The 19,223-nt window shown below is 50.4% G+C and overlaps 1 protein-coding gene across 1 annotated transcript; it reads left to right on the top strand.

The window, feature by feature from the left end:
* Nucleotides 1–1,306: 1,306 nt before the first annotated feature.
* Nucleotides 1,307–11,207, top strand: MANSC1 (MANSC domain containing 1). The gene is made up of 3 exons (XM_056115221.1): nucleotides 1,307–1,553; nucleotides 5,231–5,371; nucleotides 9,887–11,207. The coding sequence occupies exons 1-3, from the start codon at nucleotides 1,331–1,333 to the stop codon at nucleotides 10,804–10,806; spliced, it is 1,284 nt and encodes a 427-aa protein (XP_055971196.1). The 5' UTR covers nucleotides 1,307–1,330; the 3' UTR covers nucleotides 10,807–11,207.
* The last annotated feature ends 8,016 nt before the right edge of the window (nucleotides 11,208–19,223 follow it).

The following is a 19,223-nucleotide window of genomic DNA, read 5'->3' as shown; positions in this document are numbered from 1 at the left end:
ACTGATTCCTGAGCATCTTCAGGTGTGACCAAAATAGCCCTCCCCTGCCGGCAAAAAATAAATAAATAAATAAATAAATAAGCTGTTTCACTTCTTTTTTTTTTTTAATGAAATAGAGAAAGAAAAGCTTTTTTTGTTTTTGGGGGGCCATACCTGGTATGCTCAGGGCTTACCCCTGGCTCCATGTTTAGGTATCACTCCTGGCAGTGCTTGGGGGACCATATGGGATTGAGCCCTGGTTGGCCTCATGCAAGGCAAGTGCCCTCCCTGCTGGACTTCACTCTGGCCTGTAGCACCTGAATTTTTTTTTATTTTTGGCTTTTTGGGTCACACCTGGCAAAGCACAGGGGTTACTCCTGGCTCTGCACTCAGGAATCACCCCTGGCAGTGCTCAGGGGACCATATGGGATGCTGGGAATCGAACCCGGGTTGGTCGCATGCAAGACAAAGGCCCTATCCACTGTGCTATTGCTCAAACCCCTGTAGCATCTGATTTAACTCAGTCTTCTACCCCATTTGCTAATTTGGAGGGGAGGGGACGGGCTGGTTTGAGGTTGGTTAGACCATACCTGGCCGTGCTCAGGGCCCGTATGTGGTGTCAGGGACTCCAACTAGGGTTTCTACCATGACTTGTGCCTCATCTCCTGTTCAATCTTTCTGGAGCCAATTCGCCAAGTTTTTCTTGGAAGTTTGTCTCAAATCTACTCAAATTGAAGCCCAAAGAATTAGGGAAATTTGTTTCTTTCTGCCCTAAAAACTGCATTGTTTAGGGGGCTGGAGTGATAGCACAGCGTGTAGGGTGTTTGCCTTGCACGCGGTCGACCTGGGTTCAATTCCCAGCATCCCATATGGTCCCCTAAGCACCGTCAGGGGTAATTCCTGAGCGCAGAGCCAGGAGTTAACTCCTGTGCATTACCAGGACCCAAAAGGAAAAAAAAAATTGTGCGTTGTTTATATCAACTTGAAGGACATGAAATATCTTATTCCCTAATTTGTTAAACAAAACTCAGGGGTCCGGGGCTGTAACTCAGTGGTAGAGTATATACTTGCCCATGTGTGCGTGTGTGTGCGTGCTTGTGTGTGTGTGTGGGGGGGTGGGTGTATGGATCTTATCCCAGGCACTGCAGGGAAAAAAAGAAAGGTAGCAGTACCACTCACAGCCAGTTCTTTATTGTTGTCCTGCAGTGTCCTGCCTCTGCACAATTGTCCTGAAGCAAAGGCAGACCCTGTGGAGGAGGAGGGAGGAAGAGGAGGAGGAGGAAGTGGAGGTGGAGGAGGAGAAGGAGGATCATTCCTGACCTGTGAAGACGAAGACTCCTTGGACCTTAGAATGTGCCTGTGCAGTGCCAGGCGCCGGGCCTGCACTGTCCTCCTGGTCTGTTTCCTGACCCTGAGGCCGGCCGCCGGCCTGCAGTGCCTCAGCCAGAGCCTGGAGGACGTGGTCATCGACATCCAGTCCTCGCTGGCCAGGGGCGTCAGGGGCAGCGAGCCCACACACACTCCAGGCCCCCAGGAGTGCATCGCCTCCTGTTGTTCGACGAGAAACATCTCAGGTGAGTCACGGCATGGGGGGACCTTTCACCTGGGGTGTCCCCTCCCTCCACTCCTCTGGGCTTGCTTTGGGATACTTGGAGGCTCCTTTCATATCTGTGCTCGTGGGTCGCTCCCAGCTTGGGGTGCCGGGAAGGAACTATGGGCCTCACACGTGCAGAGCGAGACATTTCTCGACTCCCCCTTCACCTGCTTGTTTAGATGACCAGCCCCCCCCCCCCCCCACACACACACACACTGTGGCCACTCTCTCAAGTTGGGCCTCATGCACATTCTGGTTTGACCCTGGCCAGGGGTGGCTATGGCGGTCACATGGGTTCTCAGCAGGGGCCGCCCCAGATTCGTCATTGTAAGGTTTGTGGGGGGGGGCACCGTAGCTGAAGTGCTCACACACACACACACACACACACACACACACATCTGGCTGTGGTGGTCTGGAGACTATTGCTGCACTAGAGGTACCAGAGGGCCCAGGGATACACTTGAAGCATGTGGGAAGCCCCAGGGATCCGACTCAAGGCCTCACGCTTGCTCGCTGAATTTTCTCTTGAGCATTTAGGCATTTTTTTTTTTAATATAAGGAGCTGGGGAGCTGGAGAGGTAGGTAGGGGTAGGGTTCTCCAGCCCATATGACCCCTGGGCACTGCCAGGAGGAGTTCCTGAGCATTTGCCAGATGTGGCTGCCAAACCAAAAAATAAAATCATAAGGAGCTGCGATTGGTGTGGCTAAAAAATTCTTATAAGTGACTCTCAAGAGGACGAAAAAAAAAAGTGGGGTGAAAAAATTCATGGGGAATGTTCCATACTTGTCCTCTCCTGTCCCTAAAGTGAAGTCAGAGTCACTGGTGTGTGTGTGTGTGTGTGTGTGTGTTTTTCTGTGTGTGTGTCTGTCTGTATGTGTGTCTGTGTGTGTGTCTGTCTCTGTGTGTGTTTGTGTTTGTGTGTGTGTTTGTCTGTGTGTGTGTGTTTGTGTGTGTGCGTTTGTGTGTGTCTGTGTGTCTGTCTCTGTGTGTGTATCTGTCTGTCTTTGTGTGTCTGTCTCTATGTGTGTGCGTTTGTGTGTGTGTGTGTGTTTGTATGTATTACCAGGTGTCTGGGGAGAGGAAGGTGGAGAAGCGCCGGGGTAACTCACACTGGGCAAGCGTCTGGGATGCTGGAACAAAAACTCCTTCCCATGCTCTCCTGCCATCAAACAGGCCGCTAAAATATTGAGTGATTTTCTCCTGAGTTTTGTCTCTGAGGAAAATCAGCATACATGCTTGTCTTGGAGATGAAACCCAACAGGAAATCAGACGGCGCCAAGCCTTGGGGCTTATGTTTCGCCTGCCAGAACCAGATGTGTCCCCAAAATAAAAGATTTCAAAGAATGGAAATTGGCGTTGGAATATGGGGAGGCATTCAGGGCTTACTCCTGGCACAGTGCTCAGGGATCACTCCTCCTGGCAGTGCTCAGGAGACCATATGTGGTACTGGGGATCAAATCAGGGTTAGTTGTACACAAGGCAGGGGATTTAACCTCTGTATTATCACTCCAGCCCTAACATTTGATTTTTTCATTACTGTTGTTTTGGGGGCCAGATCCTCAGGGGTTCCTCCTGGCCTGTGCTTCAGGGATCACTCCTGACTGGCTCGGGGGACCATATGGGATGTCGAGGATCGAACCCAGTTGGCTGCATGCAAGGCAAACACTCTACCCGCTGTGCTATATTGTTCAGACCCTAACATTTGGGTTTTGAAATTGCAAGTCCCCTTCCCCACAGTGACGTAAGTCAGGTCAGCAAGTGACAGGCGTCTGGGGCACAGTATGTCCGACTGAAGGGCAGGGACGGAGGGGTCATCTGGCAATGCAGGGGATACGACTGCAGGTCTGAGCCATGTCTCTGAATATTCCAGATGCTGACACTTTTGAGTGAAAGAAGTCTAGCAAGGGCTGGAGAGACAGGAGTTACATTTCCTTATGTCCACTGGTTCAAATTCCCAGCACCACAGAGGATTCTCCAGCACAGGTGTCACTGAGCACAGAGCTAGGAATAGACCTTGAGCACTTCCATCTATGAGGGGAGGGGGAGGTGAGGGAGAGAGAGAGAAGAAGAAGAAGGAGAAGAAGGAGAAGGAGAAGGAGAAGGAGGAGAAGAAGGAGAAGAAGGAGGAGAAGGAGAAGGAGAAGGAGAAGAAGGAGAAGGAGAAGAAGGAGAAGAAGGAGAAGAAGGAGGAGAAGGAGAAGGAGAAGGAGAAGAAGGAGAAGGAGAAGGAGGAGAAGAAGGAGGAGAAGGAGGAGAAGGAGAAGGAGAGGAAGAAGAAGAAGAAGAAGAAAGAAGAAAGAAGAAAGAAGAAAGAAGAGAGGAGAGTGAGCCCCGTGAATTAATTACCGTTTTTCAGTTGTCACCTGGTCCTCAGTCTCAAGCTGAGAAGCAAATGCCTAACTATGGAGAATTCATGCCTTGCTGGGGGCTGGTGCAATCCATCCATAATCAGGCAAGGGGTCAGCCTCCCATCAGCACCTAGAGGAGGTAGCAGTGGGGGCTGGGGGTCTCGCTTCAATCACGAGCCCGCCATGCAGTATGACCTCTGTGAAGGTTGGAGAGAGAGAGAGAGAGAGAGAGAGAGAGAGAGAGAGAGCGAGAGCTCGGAGGGTGCATAGAGGAAGCCTGCTTTCATTCCTCACACCCCACAGACCCTGAGCACCACCAGAAGCGACCCCCAAGCACCTTGCTGGAAGTAGCCTCTGAGCACCCCTGGACCACTGGGTGTGTCCTGACTGACCTCCACCCCTCGTAATGCCCCCCAAAAGAGCAAGTCTCATTGCAGCTGCTTCAGCCTCAGCAAACAGAAGACCTCTCCCTAAAGGATCACCTGCACTGTCTTTAAAACTCCCTCTCGGGGAGACTGGAGTGATAGCAGAGTGGGTAGGGTATTTGCCTTGCACGTGGCCAACCGGGGTTCGATTCCCAGAATACCATATGGTCCCCGAGCACAGACAGTAGTAATTTCTGACTGCATGAGCCAGGAGTAACCCCTGTGCAATGCCAGGTGTGACACAAAAACAACAACAAAAAAAAAAATCCCTCTCAGGGCCAGAGTTTAGTACAGCGGGGAGTGCATCTCCCTTGCATGTGGCTGACCTGGGTTCGATCCTCGGCATCCCACATGGTCCCCTGAGCACTGAGAAAAAAACAAAAACTCCTTCCCATGCCAGGAGTAACCCCTAAACCTCAGGTATGGCCAAGAAACAAAACCAAAATCAAATAATCCTTGCTGCCCAGATTACCATCATTCCAGTTTTTGAACGCATGTCTTTTATTATTATTACTATTATTATTATTATTGTTATTATTTTGTTTTCTGGGTCACACCCGGTGATGCACAGGGGTTACTCCTGGCTCTGCACTCATGAATTACCCCTGGTGATGCTTGGGAGACCATATGGGATGCTGGGAATTGAATCCGGGTTGGCTGCATGCAAGGCAAACGCCCTACCTGCTGTGCTATCGCTCCAGCCCCAACACGTGTTTTTTTTAATTGCCTCATGTGACCAAATTAAAAGAGAGGAGATGACTTGGAGGGCACTGAGCCAGCAGAGGCCGCGCACTGGGCACCAGGACCCATGTCGCCCTTTCTGGTCCCTGTTTCCTTTAGAAATTGCATTTCAGGGTGACACTTACGAAATATTTCCTTGCAGGGGACAAAGCGTGTAACTTGATGATCTTCGACACTCGGAAAACCATCAACCAGCCTAACTGCTACCTGTTTTTCTGTCCCAGTGAGGACGCCTGTCCACTGAAACCAGCGAAGGGACTTAGGAGTTACAGGGTAATCACAGGTAACACAATCACACCCTTTTTACTTTTGATGGAGGTAAAGGAGGAGAACACCAGCTGGGGAGTCTCAGTGAAGCTCCCGGAGAGAACAAATATGATACACCAGAAAAATCCCATAAAGCCTGATGTACAGGTTGAGGGGTATGACAGATGGTTAGAGCACGCACTTCACTTTTTTTTTGGGGGGGGGAAGAGGTGCTGGAGGAGGAGTTTGGTTTGGGCCACACCTAGCGGTTCTCAGGACTTAGTCCCTGGCTCTGCACTCAGGGAGCGCTGTTGGCAGGCTCGAGGGACCATATGTGGTGCCAGGGATTGAACCCGGGTTGGCTGCACAGTGCATGCAAGGCAAGAGCTTTACCCACTGTACTATTGCTCCGCCCCCCACATGCCTCACTTCTGAGAGACCCCAGGTCTGATCCCCAGTACTGCGTGCCACCCCACCCATCCCACCATTGCACACACATGTCAGTAGCACCAGGTGTGGGTTCTCGGAGAATCTTGGGCAGAGAGAGCCTGAAACTTGGATCAGCCACAAGCAAGGCAGATGGCCTATCATCTCCCCCAGTTGGGAGACCCCAAAATAAATAAATTTACTGCATTAAGGACTGGAGGTTGGGCTGGAGCAATAGCATATTGGGTAGGGCATTTGCCTTGGATGTGGCTGACCTGGTCAAGCCGGGTTCAATTCCTCTGCCCCTCTCGGAGAGCCCAGCAAGCTACCAAGAGTATCTTGTCCGCACAGCAAAGCCTGGCAAGCTCCCTGTGACGTATTCGATATGCCAAACACAGTAACAACAAGTCTCACAATTTGTTGTGAGATGTTACTGGTGCCCACTCGAGCAAATTGATGAATAACAGGAGGACGGTGCAGTGCAGTGCAGGGACTGGAGGTTAAGTGATTAAGACACTTGCCCTGCATGTGGCCAACCCCCTTTTGATCCTTGGTACCACCTATGGTCCTGCAAGCCTGTGAGGAGTGATCCCTGAGCACTGTGCCCAGAGTAAGCCCTGAGCCCTGCCAGGGCTGGCCCAACCTTCGCCCGTGCACAAATCAATGAATGAAATGTCAAACTTTCCTTTTACTGTGACAGACTCGAGTGAGGGTACTTTGGTTTAGCCTTTCTATTAGAAAGTGCCCACACACCTTCCATGGAAAGGGTTTTGGTCCCTTTCCCTTTGCTATCGCTGCTGTGACTGGGGTGACCCTCTTCCAGCTGGGGTGCTGGCTCTCACCTGCAGTGCTGTGACCGACCACAGACACACACTTCGTGGTGGCTCTGGGGGTCCTGGAAGCCTGTGGCTCTGCAGTGGTCACACTCGGTGCTGAGGGGGTGTTGCCAAGGTCCAAGGCAACCTGATGCCCTGCCCCAAGCCACCCCAGACCCAGGAAAGCCTCTTGAGAGCCGCATCAGCAAGACTGGGATAAGGGCCCAGGGTTCCAGGGTGACAGAGAGAGAGAGAGAGGAGGGGGAGGAAGGGAGGGAGGGAGCAAAAGGAAGGATGGGAGAGAGGGAGGGAGGGAGAGTCAGAGAGAGAGAGAACTGTTCACCCCTAAAACCCATACTAGAGAAACAGCCCCCAAACCAGAAGAAGCTATAGGGTGAAGCTGTTTATTCTATAGTTTAAAAAGTGAAAAACCAGAGCCAGCGTGATAGCACAGCAAGTAGGGTGTTTGCCTTGCACGTGGCTGACCCAGGTTCAATCCCCAGCATAACACAGGGGCCCTCAAGACCAGCGTGAGTGATCCCCGGGCAAAGAGCCGGGACTTAGCCTCTGCACCACTGGGATCGGCTCAAAATCAAACAGAAAGTGAAAATCATGGGGCCAGGGAGATCACTCAGAGGGCCAGAGTGTGGGCATGGCAGGTGGGCACCCTGTTTCGAGTTCTGGCGCCATACACCCTCCCTGGCATTGATGGGTATAACCGAGGTGACCCCCAGCACTGTGGCGAGCATCCTGCCCCCACTAAAATAAAATGAGCAGTGATGGGGCTGGAGAGATAGCACGGGGTGTGAAGGCTGTTGCCTTTCATGAAGTTGGTTCTGTTTGATCCCTGGCACCACACAAGTCGCCTGAACACCGTGAGGAGTGAACCCTGAGCACAGAGAAAGGAGTCAGCCCCGAACCCTACTGGGTATGGCTCAGCCCCCTGCCCCGAAGTAATATATATATTTGCTTTTTGGGTCACACCCAGTGATACACAAGGGTTACTCTTGGCTCATGCACTCAAGAATCATTCCTGGCGGTGCTTGGGGGACCATATGGGATACTGGGAATCGAACCCGGGCCGGCCGCATGCAAGGCAAATGCCCTACCCGCTGTGCTATCACTGAGTGTCTAAGTGGCTGGGAGGCAAAAATCTGTTGGATCCACCTAAGAGAAATGGAAATATAAATATAAATTTATATGCAGAAATGGAAATATAAATTTGAGATGCAGAAATAAATTTAAACTTCCGGAGAAAATCTCTCTCTTTTTTCAGTGATGTGAGAAAACAAACATGTCAACTTTACACTCCACAGGGAATGTCCACCATTGATGGGACACGGGTAGGCATTTGTAGTTGAATTTGTTTTTCAGTGAAAATTCTCTAGAATGGTATGTAAACTGTTCAGAGTGAAGATACCTCTGCAGTGTTATTGCTGTTATAATGCAAGTGTCAAAGGGTGATAGAGTCTCTCCAGTAGAAGTGAGAGAAAGCAGAACTTGGCATCTGCCTGAACCTTTTCCTGAAGAAAATAGAGATTAAAATTAGGCAGTTCCTGCAACAACCAGCAGGGGGAGCCGTCAGCTCAGAGCGGCAGGGACTTAACTGCTATTCAACCATTTGTCCGTGTATCTGACTGGTGATTTCCCTATAAAGATAAGTCCCCCGCCTCCTGTTTTCTATGACATCAAAAAGGTTATCAGTCCCGTGGTTTGCTTCAAGGAATATCCACTTCCTATCACTGACTGATAATATTTACAGAACCAAAAGTGTCCAACAGGACATGTACACTTCATGCCATCAAACCATATATCTTGGCACTACTTTTCTTTCCTTTTTTTTTTTTACTTATTTATTTGATCACTTGATCACTTGACTTCCCGGTAATCGGCGATTTGCTCGAGCGGGCGCCAGTAACGTCTTCATCCGTCCCTGTCACATGCTAGCGTAGCCCAATGGCGTCTGTTCTTCTAGGAACACGAAGAGCCTCAAACCGATGGTTCAGGATCTTGATGAAGAAGTCTGACCATCTGGTAGGTGGGTGGCCACACAGTCTTTTGACATACTGTGGAATCCACTCGATAACGGCTCTAGTCCAGTGGTCATCTCTAAATCTCATTACATGACCAGCCCATCTGATTTTTGATGCCTTGGCAAACGAGACAGCGTCCCTGATTCTTGATCGTCGACGGAGGTCAAAACTCCAGATTCTTTCTCTCACTTATTTATTTATTTATTTATTTTCACTTTTCTTTCTTGCTTGCTTCTTGCAACTTGGTGGCATGTCACGCTACCGGGGACTGGAATAGAGGAATTCAGAAGTACAGTAAGAGCCAGAGAGATAGTCCAGCAGGGAGGGCGCTTGCCTTGGATGCTGCTGACCTGGGTTTGATCCCTGGCATCTCATATGGTCCCCCGAGCACCAGCAGGAGTAATTCCTGAATGCAGAGCCAGGAGAGAAGCCTGGCTCTGTGCCAGGTGCTCTGGGTGTGCCCCCCCCCATCCTCCCCTCTGCAAAAAAAAAAAAATAGAGTAACTTAACTTGGGAGTCTGGTTTTTAATTAAGTAAGAGTCAGTCCCTCTGTCTTTTACTTATGAAGCCACTCTGAAGTGTAACTGCGAGCAGGCTTGCAGGCCCAAGGCTGACACCCAGCCCCCTCTGAGGCTCCCTTCCGTGTGACCCAGAGAAAGCACCGCACCCCAATGACAAACAGCAGGGGTGGGGTAGAGCAGCAGGTGTGGCGAATTCCTGTCTGTTTTGGCACCTTTGCCAACAGCAGAAAAGACCTGTTGGGGGTTGGGGCTGAAGGTCAGTGGTAGAGTGAGGCCTGAATCGCCCCCGTCCCCCACCCCTGCCGCCAAAAACAAGGAAAACATGCGCTGGGTAGATGGATGAAAGGGCTGGAGTGGGTGGGAGCACAGGCTTAGTGGTGGGAGCATGAGTTTTGTGGGTCCCACGTCTGATCCTGAGCATCACCAGGGGTTGTGACCCCCGAGCACTGAGCTGGGAGTAACCCTTGGCTCTAGGGTGGTGGCCTTGAAAGCAGGGGCTGGGGTACATGCTTTGCATGCAGGAGGCCTGGGTTCACTCCCCAGTATTGTAAGGTGACCCCAGAGCACTACTGGAAGGGACCTCTGAGCAGTTGGCCCTGTCTGTAGCACTGTCCTCCTTTGTTCATCGATTTGCTCGAGCGTTTTCCCAGCGTGTCTCCGTTCCAGTGGCATGTGCAGGATGACCCGACACCACCCGCGGGGACAGGCGTGTTTGTGCCTTCGCTCAGTTCTCCTTCTCTTCCTGTTGTGTCTGCAGAGTCTTTGTCTCCTCCAGCCGGACCCAAGTTGTCCAGCCCCGGCCAGTGGGACCAGGCAGCCCCCTCCTCGCCCCCAATCCCGAGGGGCTCCTTGAAGCCCACCGATGTCCTCAGGGAAGATGTGCGGTCCCAGACATCAGGGACCTCCGGTCACTTGGAGAAGCTGCTCCCGAGAGGCCCGGCCAGCCCGGGGATCCTGGGACAGGAGGGCGAAGCCCGTCCCGCAAGTTCACATTTTCCCCCGGAGTCAACTACGATGCCGCTGGGGCCTGAAAATGGTGCCGTGCTCTCCACGCCAGTGGCCACGGCTTCTGGGAGGCCTCCCACCTCTGCCTCTCGGCATCCGGTAGCTCCCGGGACTCCTTCTGTGACTCAGTCACAGGCGGCCACTGCAGCTGGACCTGTGACCACAGTCCCCACTCAGCCCCCCACCAGCATCCAGGCCACTGTCTGGACAGGAGCTGTGACATCGCCCCCAGCCAGCCCGACAATGACAACAGTGACAAGAGGGACAGGGACGAGAGGGACTGGGGTGACAGCCACTTCTCAGGAAACGACAGGACTGCAGGGTGCCCCCCACGTGCCGCCCCTCCCGGGAACCTCCAGCCTACCTTGGAGCTCAGACGCCACCCATGAGGCTATGACGCTCCCTCCATCCAGTGTGGACTCTGCCCCTGTGAGCGAAACCTCTTCCTGGAACGCCGGGCAGCGTCTGGGTGCTGCCTCCCTGGACCGTGGCCCCGACGGGCACTACGGCCTCCCGTTTGATAAGTGGCTTCTCGTGGGCAGCCTGGTTTTGGGGGTCCTCTTCCTGACCATTGGCCTCGTGCTCATGGGGAGAAAGTTCTTAGAGTCCCTCCACAGGAAACGCTACTCGAGACTGGACTATTTGATCAACGGGATCTACGTGGACATCTAGGTGGCTCTGGTTGGCTCCAGAATAATTAGCCCCTAGCACCCCAGCACCAAACTCCTGCGGAGCCACCAGTGGTTGCAGAACCAGCCTTTGAAGTGTTTGAATAACAAGCAAGGATGTCCCCTCTTTTGATTGTTCGCCACTTTCTTACAGTCCGGTTCCTGAGGAGGAGGGAACACATAGGGAATTTAAATGATTCATCTCCAACATCTCTGCTGAGAACAAAGTTCTGCCGGGACCAATCAAGTATAATTGCTGCTATGAACCAAAAAAACCAGCGACCCCGAAAGATGTGCGCACTTTCAGGCCTCAGCCCGTTAACATTCTGGCTCCAGAGGAAAGTCCACTGGTTCTGACATTAGTTCCAATAGATTCACTTTCCCTTTTATATGAATTCCAATAAAACCAATTCCAGATGTGTTTCCTTCCAATTAAATATTTGAATAAATCTTTTGTTAATATAATGTTCTTGTAAATGGCATGTCGGACTAGATAACTTTCCATTTCTCCTCACCAGCACAATGATGAAATGATGAAAATATGTCTTCTCAGATCAATGACACTCCCTCTGCACATTTCCTGTCCATGAGCAAAGAAGTTCCTTGGGGAGAATTCTAGAGAATCGTCAGCGTACGTGAAGCAATCATCAGTTCTGAGAAAGGGCCAAATCTGCTTTGGATCTGTTGTCCATAGCTCTTTAGAAGGGCACAGGGGGAAAGTAATATAGATATATTTCTTAAACTTTAAGTTAAAAATGCAACAGTGTTATTTTAAAATCCTTATGTGTTCTTGCCCAAAGGTCAATGTTAACTTTATTTTGGATACTATTACCAATAATATAGCACTGTAGCACTGTCCTCTCCTTGTTCATTTGCTGAGCAGGCACCAGTAACGTCTCCATTGTGAGACTTGTTGTTACTGTTTTTGGCATATCGAATACATCAGGAGTAGCTTGCCAGGCTCTGCCATGCAGGTGGGATACTCTAGGTAGCTTGTCAGGCTCTCTGAGAGGGACGGAAGAATCAAACCTGGGTCAGTCACATGCAAGGCAAATGCCCTATCCACTGTGCTATTTCTCCAGCCCACCAATAATATATGGTACCTCACTGTAACAGTCCTCCCGTTGTTCATCGATTTGCTCGAGCGGGCCCAGTAACGTCTCCATTGTGACACTTGTTGTTACTGTGTTTGGCATATCGAATACATCACGGGTAGCTTGCCAGGCTTTGCCGTGTGGGTGAGATACTCTCGGTAGCTTGCTGGGCTCTCCGAGAGGAGCGGAGGATTCGAACTCGGGTCAGCTATGTTGGCTGCGTGCAAGGCAAACGCCCTACCCGCTGTGCTGTCGCTCCAGTCCGTGTGGTACTTAAATATTTTATTAAATCAATAAATTGTAGGGGCCTGATAGATAGTATATGAAGTGAGGTTCTTGCCTTGCATGCCTTCAACTCCAGTTCAATCCCCAACCCCACATATGGTCCCCGGAGCATGGCCCCCTAAAGAACGATGACCAAACATTAGGGTACTCTAACTTTTATGATTCAAATTTCCTGAGAAATGCTCTTAATGAGTTGCAGAGAGATGAGGAAGAACCCAGAGTGCTACTTGGATCTCTTCGGCACCAGCCTGCACTTGACTTATCCATAAAAATTGAAGTCTGGGATCTTTCTAAATGTCTCCAGGACTTAAAACGGGAATTGGGGCATGCACTTGCAGACTATGAACACTGGAGGGCAGTAGCGGGCTAGCAAGTTTAGCAAGGACGTTGACCTAGAAGAAATCACAAAGCAATGAAGGCTTTTCTCTTTCCTCCTCCGTCCTTCCTCCTCGTCCTCTCTCCTGGGACACCCCCCACTCCACCCATACCGCGTCCACCTCCCCCACTTGATGCTGGACTCATAAAGCTCATTAAGAGGAAATCTGGGGTGATTGAGAATATCACTCTTCATATATTTTCCTACTTAGCAGCAGGAGACAAATCTCCGTGGGCTTTACATAAGCTCCAAGAAGGTTGAGTCAATAAAACCTCGATTCAGTTGAATTTAACAAGTATTTATTGAATATCCACATGGAGGCCAGAATCAGATTAGTAACCAAGTGCCCTGGAATTTTAAGATTTCGCCTCATTGTTAGAGGAGAAACAAGGCTTCTGGGAGGTGGCTAGAAGCCTGGTGCTGGGTGCCCGGAAGCAGCACATCTACCTGGTGCTGGGACCCTGGGAACGGAGACACCTGGTGGGCTGCAGGGGCCGGAGGCAGAGGCAGGAGTGGGTATCCGCCTGGGGCTGGGCAGGGGTGCAGCTGGGCCCACCAGGGAGAGACGCTCCTGCCCCAGCTCTCCACCCCCCACCCTTTTCCCAGGGAGAGGGTCACAGGGTTACAGGGAGGGGGCGATGCCTGCATGAGCTTTCATGAGAATCGGACAAAGTGAACTGAATTACGAACCCGTTCGCTTACCACATCAAATCACGTAATTGTAGCACTGTAGCACTGTCCTCCCGTTGTTCATCGATTTATAACGTCTCCATGGTGAGACTTGTTACTGTGTTTGGCATATCGGATATGCCACGGGGAGCTTGCCAGGCTCTGTCATGCGGGCAGGATACTCTCGGTAGCTGGTTAGGCTCTCTGAGAGGGCATCACATAATTCGTGCAGATTTGATGTTTTTCTTCCACCTTCCTTTGTACAAAATAGTGGGATATGACTGTAATGTGAACATTTCTTTTCTCCCATTGTGCCATAGGGCTGGAGAGACTGGATAGGGGTTAAGGCACTTGAATTGCATGTGGTGAACCCAGGTTCGAGTCCCAGCACCGCTGGGGATCAACTCCTAAGAACAGAGCTGGGAGTACGTAGATGTGACCCAAAGCAGATCTGGAATACCTGAATAGACCTATTAATATCAAAGAAATTGAAATTGTAATCAAAAGTCTTCCCAAAAACAAAAGCCCACGTCCAGATGGATTCACTAGCGAATTCTTCCAAACATTTAAAAAGGACCCATTGCCACTTCTTCTCAAGCTTTTCCAGGAAATTGAAGAAACAGAAACTCTCCCAAACAGTTTCTATGAGCCATATATCTCCCTAATACCAAAAGCAAACAAAGACACCACAAAAAAAAAAGGAAAGAAAACTACAGGCAGATATCCCTGATGAATACGGATGCAAATATCCTCAACAAAATATTAGCAAATAGAATGCAACAACTCATTAAAAAGATCATATACCACGACCAAGTGGGATCCATCCTGGGGATGCAAGGATGGTTTAACATTGGGAAATCAATCAACATAATCCATCATATTAACAAAAGAAAAGATAAAAACCATATGATCATATCAACAGATGCAGAGAAAGCATTTGACAAGATTCAGCACCCGTTTATGATGAAAACTCTCACCAAAATGGGCTTTGAACGAACTTTCCTCAATATAGTCAAAGCCATCTACCACAAACCTATAGCCAGCATTATCCTCAATGGGGAAAAACTAAGAGCCTTCCCTCTAAGATCAGGGACAAGACAAGGATGCCCACTCTCACCACTTCTGATGGCATTACTTAAATGCAGGGTGCAAAGATGATGCATTGGTCATGCTTGTGTGCTGAAATACAGTAATAGTCTGATTATTCTGAATATGCGGTGAAATACGGTAATAGCCAGGAGGCTAGGAAGGTCCTCCTGTTCCCTTCTTCCTTCGAGTCACAGGACACTCAACTCCAGCTTGAATACAGCTTCATTCTTGCGTCCCCTCAGCCCTGCCCCTCCTGAGGTGTCTGTGAAACTCCTGGCTCCAGACTGTGGCAGGAGGTCAGTGCTCCCCGACCAGATCAGCCTGCCCCTTGCACTTCGGCCTCCTTCAACTGGGCAGGAAGGGCTGACTTCCTTCCTAGCCCTGCTGCTGCAGTGAAGGATGGAGCTCTGACCCAGTTCTAGCTGGAAGAAAATCTACTGGGGCTTCTCAGGAAGCCCCATGCCCCTCCCATGAACAGAGCTGCACAAGCCTCCATCTCTGTATTTCCTGCTTGGGGTGCTGACCAAGTATGGCCTTTCTGCCTGGAGCTCTTGCAGCCTTTCTGTCGCCATGAGGAAAGATAGCCCAAAGCTACCGCACAAGGTAGAGTAGAATGAAGCGTCTGGTCCCTGAGGACGTGATGGAGCCATGGTACTTGCCTCCGGAACTGTCCACTTCAGTCTTGCCCTGTGGGCATCACTACCACATGTCCCACTGGGCCACCACTTGTTGATGACAGCAAACACTTCTGTGTGACTCACACCCTATGCTAGGCACATACTACATACTCAAATTCATTTTATATGGCATATTCTTTTTTTGTTGTTTTTTGGGTTACGCCCAGTGAGGCTCAATGATCACTCCTGATTCTGCATTCAGGAATTAATGCTGGCAGTGCTTGGGAGACCATATGGGATGCCAGGGCTCAAACCCAGGTCAATCACATACAAAGCAAAGGCCCTCGCCACTGTACTAGTGCTCCAGCCCCAATATATGACATATTCTAGTATGTCACTGCCTTGTGGCCACCGCCTGATGGGTGCTTAGCTTTATTTGGCCATGAGAAGACCAGACTCTCCCACTCGTTAGAGGTCACATGGCCAGGTAATAGTTAGCCTGTAACTCAGTTGCCTGAAAGACCACCAAAGAGCTGACTCCGATGCAAGCACGAGAGGGTACTTCGAGCTAAGACTAGCCTGAGCTAGGGCCCCTGTCCAGCTCACCAACAGGGCAGCTTCCTTGGAGCAAGTGGCCCCGAGTCACAAAAACCCAGGGTTTTTATAGCAGCATTACATAGTAGTGGGTGTGTGTGTGGGGGGGGGGGGGGAGGATGGGGGCTACTTTCTACTGGCAACAACCTAGGGGACTTTCCATTAGCTGATAACTTCTGACTGGGTGTGGGCTGGGGTCAGCTTCTCAGCTGCTGGCCTCGTCACTTAATTTCAGGGAAACTGCAACTTAAGTTTTGGCAACCAAAACTTAGGCTTAGTCAGGCCAAGTTCTTCACTGAGCCTGTCATGGCATGGCGTTGGCCTCTCTTTCTCTCTCTCTCTCTCTCTCTCTATCAAAGTGGCTCTGGAAGTCCTAGTACTATTTAAAAAATTTCTTTGAATTGAATCACCAAGAGACACAATGTTACAATGTTGTTCACAATTTGCATTTCAGTCCTCCAGTGTGCTGGCACCCATCCCTTCACCAGGGTCCACTTCCCTCGACCCATCTCCCCAGTTTCCCTCCGGCCCCCAAGCCTGCCTCTGTAGCAAACCTTTTTCTCTTATCTCTTTTCCTTTCAAGCATTGTGGTTTGCGGTAGTGTTACTGATGGGTTATCATGCATATCGCTTTACCTCCTTTCAGCATCCAGTTCTTGTCCGCAGTGATCACTTCTCCTTACTATTGTTACCTGGTCCCTTCTCTGATCTAACCGCAGCCTGCCACCCCCTCCCCCTTCTATAGCTGAACAATACACAATGTAGCCACAGCAAAAGAGGAGCTCGGATGCCTTCTAGATCAGGATATGCACTGAAGCACTGTCCTGTTGTTCATCGATTTGCTCGAGCCAGGCCCAGTAACATCTCCATCATGAGACTTGTTGTTACTGTGTTTGGCATGTCGAATATGTCATGGGTAGCGTGCCAGGCTTTGCCATGCGGGCGAGATACTCTCAGTAGCTTGTGGGGCTCTCCGAGAGGGGCGGAGATATGGAACTCGGGTTCTTGTGCAAGGAAAATGCCCTATCCGCTGTGCTATCGCTCCAGCTAGATCAGGATTTTTTTTTAATTTTTAGTGAAACATCATGAGGTACAGTTGTAGATTTACAATTTTTGTGCTTGGGTTTGATTATACAATGATCAGATACCCATCCCTCCACCAGTGCCCATTTTCCACCACCATGGATAATATCCCTCCCACCCCCATCCCCCCATCCCCCCTGTCTCTGTGGCAGGGCAATCCCCTGTGTTCTCTCTCTCCTTTTGGGTGTTGTGGTCTGCAAAAGAGGCTTTGAGTGGCAAACATGTTCAGTCCATAGTCTACTTTCAACATGCATCTCCCCTCCTGGGAGGATCCTCCAAACACCCTTTATTTGGTGCTCCCTTCTCTATCTGAGCTGCCCTTTCCCCTAGAATGCCCGGCTGGCCTCTAAGCTATGGAGTAATCCTCCTGGTGTTGATCTCAGCTATTCTTGGGTATTAATCTCATATTTTGATGCTTCATATCCCCCAGATGAATGCAATCTTTCTTTGTCTATCCCTCTCTTTCTGACTCATTTCGCTTAGCATGATACTTTCCATATTGTACCACTTGTATGTAAATTTCATGACTTCATCTTTTCTAAGAGCTACATAGTACTCCATTGTGTAGATGTACCAAAGTTTCTTTAACCAGTCATCTGTTCTTGGGCATTCAGGTTTCTTCCAGTTTCTGGCTATTGTAAAGAGTGCTGCAATGAACAAACAAGTGCAGATGTCACTTCGGCTACACATTTTTGCCTCTCTGGGATATATTCCCAGGAGTGGTATTGCTGGGTCAAATGGGAGCTCAATTTCTAATTTTTTGAGAATCGTCCATACTGTTTTCCAGAAGGGCCGAACCAGTCGACATTCCCACCAACAGTGAAGGAGTGTCCCTTTCTCGCCACATCCATGCCAGCATCGGTTGCTTTTGTTCTTTTGGATGTGGGCCACTCTCTGAGGTGTGAGATGGTATCTAGATCAGGATATTTTTTAAATTTTTGTTTTGGGGCCACTCCTGGCTCTGTGTTCAGGGGACCCTATGGGATCTAAGGAATGGAATCAGGGTGACCGTGTGCAAGACAAACGCCCTACTTCTCTACTACCCAGCCCTCCATCAGGGAACTTGAATTCCTGTGCTGCAGCGGTGGTCTGCAGACCAGTAGTTGGAAACCACTGTCATGGCCACAGCTGTGAACAGTGAGAATGAATGATGCCCTGAGCCCGGCACGAGATCCAAGAGATGGAGGCTTTCCAGGCCGTGACTTTCAGGGCAGCCACGACCACATTCTCAGCACTGGCCTGTCCTCACTGTCTCCGGTGTCAGAACTTGGGGTCATGCTGTTGTTAGGGTCCCCAGGGCTCACTCTGGGCACCAGGAAGTCCTGCACTTCTTCCTTCTCCCTGAACTTCCACGTCCAAGGTTTCCTCTTTCAGAAGCCTCCCTGGGCCAGAGGGATAGTGCAGAGGTCAAGGTGCACGCTCAGCACACACCCCAGCCCGGGTTGGTTCCCCGACACCACGTGATCTTCAGGGCTGGGGTCTGGGGCACCCTGAGACTCTCTGAGCACTCCAGGGCTGTGCAGCACCATGTCCTGGACCCTCACACTGAACCAGGGGCCCCAGCCTCTGGATCATTGACTGTGCTCAGGAAAACAGTCAAGCCAAGGAATGATATCTGATTCACCCACTATGGAGAGTAACATGGGGATTTCTCAAAGGAGCTAGAACAGAGCTGTACCACTTCTTGCATCTGCCCCCCAAGCACCAAACCGTTCATCAAAAGGATCCACGCACAACCCCATTCACTGCAGTGCTAAGTACAACAGCCAAGACAAGGAGCGACCCAAATGTCCAACTACAGATAAACAGATCAAGAAGCTGTGGTATACGGTCAGAAAGATAGCACAGAGGGGAGGGCTCTTGCCTTGCATGTAGCCAACCCAGGTTGATTGCTTGACACCCCATATGGTCCCCTAAGCACTGCCAGGAGTAATCTCTATACACAGAACCAGGAGTAAACCCTGAGCAGCCCCAGGAATGGGCCAACTCCCACCTGCCACCCCCCCACCAAAATAAACCGAGCTGTGGTATATACATAGTGGAATACTATGCAGCTGTCATAAAGATGAAATTGTGTGATGCACCACTACATGGATGGAGCTGGAGGGTGTCGTGCTGAGAGAGGTGAGATGGAGAGGGGTTGCAGAAGAGCTCTCACATCTCTGGGGTAGGGAGACACCCAGTGAAGGGAGCAATAAATGCCCGAAGGCAACAAGACCAAAGAGTTGACCCATAGAACTGAGTTTGGGGTTGTGGAAGAGAGTGTTTGGAAGTGAGTGGCCTTTTAGATTCTGGAGGGATGAAGTGGGTGCCCTGGAGGTGGGCATGGATGGGAACACTGAGTGCATGGAACTATCGTGAATGGTACAGGAGCTCAGGGGGAAACCTTCCGGCTGTGCCCCAGCTGACTTACTGTCTCCCCACGATTTGCAATCCCCTAAAGGCACCACACACAATAGAGCAGGCATTTCCTCTGTGTCCCTCTGAGCCCTGGGGTGACACCCCAGAGAGTCACGTAACAAGGCTTTGCAGGGCACCAGAGAGAGGACAACGGGCAGGGCGTCTGCCTTGCATGCAGCTTACCTGTGTTTGATCCCCGGCATCCCATATGGTCC

This window comes from Sorex fumeus, unplaced genomic scaffold (genome assembly GCF_029834395.1).
Source record: "Sorex fumeus unplaced genomic scaffold, SorFum_2.1 ptg000003l, whole genome shotgun sequence".
In the NCBI taxonomy this organism is placed as follows: Eukaryota; Metazoa; Chordata; class Mammalia; order Eulipotyphla; family Soricidae; genus Sorex; species Sorex fumeus.
Note: the sequence above shows the minus strand (reverse complement) of the source record. Positions and strands in the feature narration are given on the sequence as shown.